This window comes from Kryptolebias marmoratus, linkage group LG10, assembly GCF_001649575.2.
Source record: "Kryptolebias marmoratus isolate JLee-2015 linkage group LG10, ASM164957v2, whole genome shotgun sequence".
In the NCBI taxonomy this organism is placed as follows: Eukaryota; Metazoa; Chordata; class Actinopteri; order Cyprinodontiformes; family Rivulidae; genus Kryptolebias; species Kryptolebias marmoratus.
The window spans coordinates 18604097-18609625 of NC_051439.1; the positions used below are offsets into that span (position 1 = coordinate 18604097).

General features: G+C 39.8%; 1 protein-coding gene across 2 annotated transcripts in view; it reads left to right on the plus strand.

The window, feature by feature from the left end:
- Positions 1 to 4340, plus strand: part of wdr43 (WD repeat domain 43) — a 17206-nt gene extending 12866 nt beyond the window's left edge. Inside the window, exons 16-18 of one of the 2 annotated variants that reach the window (XM_017426201.3) lie at positions 1434 to 1503; positions 3418 to 3476; positions 3590 to 4340. In XM_017426201.3, the coding sequence (XP_017281690.1) occupies positions 1434 to 1503; positions 3418 to 3476; positions 3590 to 3727 (267 nt within the window). In that variant the 3' untranslated portion in view covers positions 3728 to 4340. The remainder of the gene's footprint in view (positions 1 to 1433; positions 1504 to 3417; positions 3477 to 3589) is intronic. The other variant, XM_025008031.2, reaches the window with a different exon arrangement.
- Positions 4341 to 5529: the final 1189 nt, after the last annotated feature.

The window sequence follows — 5529 nt, forward strand, 5'->3', positions numbered from 1 at the left end:
GAGCTTTCTTCACAAATTATACCGTTGCGTCTTACGAAGCGCCTTTGAGTACACACCGTCCTGGCGAGCTTCGACTCGGCCCGTTCGCCGAGAGAGGCGGCGAAGCCACGCCGGCGAGACGCCGGGGTCGGAGTGCGCGGACAGGGGCGGAGCGTGGGGGCTTGGAACCCGTTGATAACTGCTTGCAGTTCTAGTTCTTATCTTGTTGCTGTTTTCTATGTTCAAATATTCATCTTTCTAACATTATTAGCTGTGATTAGATATGTTTAAACTCATGTGACACCATGTCTGTGTGCGAGGAAGTAGACGGGTTTAAAGCTCCACAGTTTGCAGACTCTGGTTCCAAAAGTACAACATGGCATCTTCTGTAAACCGGTTACGATTACGCTCAGGCCAGTGTCAAAACCACAAAACTTTCCTGTTGTCCCTTTTCTACAGTTTTATTGCCTTTTTAATGAGATATCAGAAACAGCTTTTATTCCCCTAACAAGCAAACGACTCATAAATATATACAATAAATTTAACTGTGGGAACGTTACTTTACAAAGAGCAGAGAAGTAATATTCTGTACACTAAGAAAGTTACTATAGAACTATAAATAAATGTATCTGATGCTGTAGTTTCAGTTCTAAAGCAGCTGACTCCGGTGTTTTAGCGGACACAAGTTTTATATTTAATTTAAGTTTAAAGTTTAATCTCATTACTTGTGATTCAATTAAAATTTCAGCCTTGATCTTAAATGTTGTTATAAATAAATGTGCTGATCACAAATTGGTTCAAAATCTGAGAGCATGAAAAAGCTGACAGTGTTTTTGAACAGAGTTGGATCTGTGCTTTAAGTAAAAATAAATATTATATCAAGTAGTATTGTGCAGATACACTTAAAATGTGTTTATTAAGCAGTATGTGGTATTATTTAGACAACAGTAATGATTCCGTTTGCATTTAGGTTGATATATAAAAATAAATGATCTTTAAATGTTTGTTTTTAACACTGAAACCATGATGTTTATGTTTAAGGTTATCATTATGTCAGAAATGAACTTTCCTGTTCAGATGTGCTGCAAATGTTTTTCTCTGCAAATTCATTATCAGGAGCCTCCTTTCCTTTAACCGGATCTATTTCCAGTTGGAGGCGAATGTCAGGTGTGAAGCCAAAGCTCAGTGATTAGAGGTTCCAGCAGAACATCACAACTTTATAAGTGTGACATTTAGAAGCTCTGCGTGTTTCTGCCTTACTGCTACACGGATCTGCACAGAACAAAAAAAAGTTCAGCTGAACTTTTAATTTTAACAATATAACGCACCATTTTTATTTCTCTCTCACTGGTATGCAACAAAGCTTTACGTGATCGGAGTGAGTTAAAACAGGGTGGGGTGTACGTGTCTGCTGATCACCTTTTTAATCTAACACTCTTTCATTTTGCCACTAGGTGGCGACAAATGACAGCAGCAACGTGCTCTCTGATGTTGACCACACGGCTAAACTGGTGTATGAAGAGGGTAAGTGTTGGTTGCACATGCAAACACAGCTCCTGTTGCCTGGCAACCTGACCGGCAGCGTTCCGATCCTCCCCTCTGAGCGGCGCGACAAAGCTCTGCTCTGTTCGCTCTCGTTTCTCATTACCGTACTGTACAAAACGCATTATTGAACCACAAGGAAAATTGGCTTTCATGAAATAATTAACCTGTGCCTTGAGTTCCAATCCCCCTGGCAGCGGGCCGGGATGTGAGGCAGCGTCGAAGGGAAAAGAGTTAATGAAAGAAGCTGATGAGCAGGAAGAGGAAGTGTTTTTTTTCTTTCCTTTTGTGTGAATCTTCTGTGTATAATGATGCTCTGGGTTTACTGTAAGTTCAGCATGGGAATCTGACAGGAAGCTTCAAGCTCGTCTGACTGGTTTGCAGATCACAATTTGACAGTTTGCACAGTGAAAAGATATCGTAAAGAAGTTACTGGGTATTTACACACACAATTCACCCCGAATACAGCTGAGTGGCCAGAAAGAACATAGTGGTTTTTGTTTATGAGTTGATTTCAAATTAAGCAAATTTTGGAAAAGAACATTAGGATGTTTGTAAACAGAAGAGATGGTTTTCTTCAAATTCAACAAGCTGGGGGTTTAGCTCTCTTGAACTCCTCCAATCTGCACACAGACCCTAAAATTGCAGTTTTTTCAGTTTCTCACAGAGCAAGAAGCTTTTTACGGGAAGACTGGGCAAAAATCCATCACACGTCAACAGAAGGACTTTTAGAACAGCTTGCGCACTTTTTGTAGCAGCCATTTGTCAAAGTGGGTGTTACTGAGTCCTGAGTGGTCAGCGGTTGCTCGAAGACACTTTTTCTTTTTCAACGTAAAGAAAATACATAAATCCATTCTGACCAAATGTGTTTTTTTTTTTTTATTTGTATACTTCAGAAAAGAAACATTGGCACACCATTACATGGCTGCACGCGCATAAAACCTGCCACTTCCACTGAAGGCCACAGCTCAAGTATAAAAGCATTTGAGTCCTAATGCCCTGATTTTTATCTTGAAATGTCTGAGAGGACGTTAGTATTCATATCTCAGCTGTATTTGAACATTCTGCATGTTGATACCTTCACTTTTTGATATCCTGCTATCTGGTTCCAAAATAACTTGCAGTGATGAGTTTGAGAAGCTTCTGAGATCCATGAGCTGCTGGTCAATCTGACACGGGATTATTAGGCTTATTTTTGGTCAAAATGTATTTTTTAATAAACAAAAAAATAACTTTAACATGTATTTAACAGCACTTAGAATTTACATACTTAAAAATGGTATCTGGAAGAGCATTTTGCCTTAAAAACTAAATTATGGGCTGTAGAAGCTGTTGTAGCAGCTGCTGCTGTACAGGCATGGCTCATTAAGGATTTTTTTAAGTGGCCAATATTAAAATCGGATGGACAATTAATCGATTCATCTCTACTGTGACTGAAAAACATCTGCATGGCAACCAGATTTCTGTCCTAAATGTTTTGCCTCCTACTTTATAATTTAGTTTGTGTAATGCACAAGCTTTACTTTACATTGAAATTCTCTTATAGTCTGTATTTTTAATATAATTCCTTTTGTTTTTCCTGATCTACATTTTGTTCATGTGTTTGTCGGGACTTTAAACTCTGCCTCAGATTTATTGGTCAGTGTTCTGGCAGCAGAAATGAGAGATTCTCATGAGATCACGCTGTTTCTTCCTCTCCCTGCTCCACACACTCAGTGTTTTCATAACCAAATGGCTCCGCTGTATTGAAATGCAAATATCTGTCTGCATCTGTATAAATGTAAACACAAGTCGAGCTTTTTTCCCTTCTATTGAGAGACGGCTTGTTTTTGAACAAATGAAATGAAAACCATTTAGCTGCTGAGAGATTCATTTTCCTTTGTTTGCCCTTTGCAGAATCATCTGATGAAGATGAGGCCTCTGGTGATGAAGCTCTTCCTGATGATGAATCTGATGTAAGTTAGACTGAAACCGTCACAAAGAAAACTTTTTGCACAAAATTAGAAACTTTGTTTTGCTGTTTGTTTCTGAGGTGCTCACTGAGACGTTTTTACTGCGTCTTTTTCAGCACTGGGAGGAGGAGGAGGCAATGGAGGAAGACGGGGAGGAAAGAGATGATGAAGATGAGAATCCCGATGGCAGAACAGAACCCAAAGCAAATGGAGACGAAGACATGGAACATGAAAATGAGAGTGAAGAGGAGTGAGAACAAGGCAACAACAATGATTCGTTAGAAATGGACCTGAAAGAGTTATATATACTTTCATTTTATTTTCAGACTTTTGATTTTATTATCAGCTTTTATGAAGTCAAAGGACACATTTGAAGCAAAGCCAGAAGGGGGCTTCGCCTCATCAAGATGTCAAACGTGGTCTTATCATCCGAGCAACATCCCACAAAAGTCAAATCAATGCAAGCTTTCAGTCTTCTAAGCCAACCTGCATCCCAGCTCCACATCCGGAGGAGTCTGCTCAAACAAACAATAGAACATCTTGTTTTTCTGCTCCGATAGTCTACACTTTTACTGCATTCCAAATTCTGTGTCATTAAACAGAATTGTAGAAGATTGTTCGTCCAGCTTCATGTTAGCGGCTGATTGGTTGATTCTAATTGAACTCTGGGGGCCGTCTGGAGCCCTGGATGCAGACTCGGTGCTGGAGTGGGGTTGGGATGGAGCCTCGAACCTTGGATGTTTGTTTTACAGAAGACCAGATCGTTCCCACACCGTGTAAATCTGTATGTACAGTGAAGTGTTTGTATGAGCTCTTCCCTCTACAGAAAACTTTGGGATTAAAAGAACTCTTGTAAAGTCTCCTAAAGGTTGTTTTACTTTTTAAAATTGCCGTCACATTTCACTTTTTGTTTGCTTTTATTCTTTTTGTGCATTCCGTTTTTGGACATGTCCAAACGTTCGCTGCCTTCGGATGCCCCCGTGACAGGGGCGCTCAAATGAAAGAAATTGTGAACTTTGCCCAAACTGGTGAATAAATGGGTTTTTGAAATTTTCGACAGTGTTTGGGGTTGTACACGCATGTCAGAGGTGATGAAGGGCAGACAGAAAACGCTTTGAGGCCGTAGTTCAAGAAGTGATGCTTCAGGAGGAGATGGGGTGGAAAAATTCTCCAATATGGTCTGTAATTTAGTACTCCAGTTCTACACACACACAAAAAATCTGTCAATTGCTGAGCCCTTTTACTTGAAGTATTTATTTTACAGACGGGGGGGTAACTCTGCCCACAGTACCTGAATGCAACCAGGCAGTGATTATGGTGCAAATAATTGGGCCACACTCCTAAGTTGCCTGGTGTTTAACCTTAACTTTTCTCTGATGCATGTTCATGAGCTCACTGGGCTTTTGGGGGGTGTCAGGGTCTTATTCAAGGACACTGAGATATGGACGGTCTGGGGATTGAATTGTATGAGAAATGGCCTACTGGTTGAGCAATGAATGATACATACAGTATATCATTTTAAACAAAAAGGTTTGTGTCAAAAATCCTGAAATTGTGTTAAAATATTCTATTCAACAGTGCATGAAATGCAACACTATCTTTAAGAAAACTCAACCCAAATGCTGCTGCAGGTGAGTGTGTGGGAGAAAAGGAAATCAAATAATTTAGTACCTTAGAGCCGCTTTAATTGCAGTACCTCCAGCTAATCTTTTGTATGACCTTTTCAGTCTCACTTTTTTTTTCTGACATTGCTTCAGTTCATCGAGTTTCGCAGACATTTTAATCAGGTTGAGGTCTGGATTTGGCCCAATTTCTGTGGCTGCAAAACAAGCCCAAATCACCAGCAATCCACCGCTGTGAACCATGGTTGGGCTGATTATTTGACAGGTGGTTTTAATGTTTTGGTGTTTTCCTTTATATCGCTGCAGACTAGATGAAAAGCTTTTCAGAAACGTTCCTTCAAATCTGTAAATAAAAGGCAACTTGGAAATCCAATTAGACTTATAGGTGATAAGTGAGGATTTTTTTCCCTCATAAATCTAAATGAAGCTTGAAA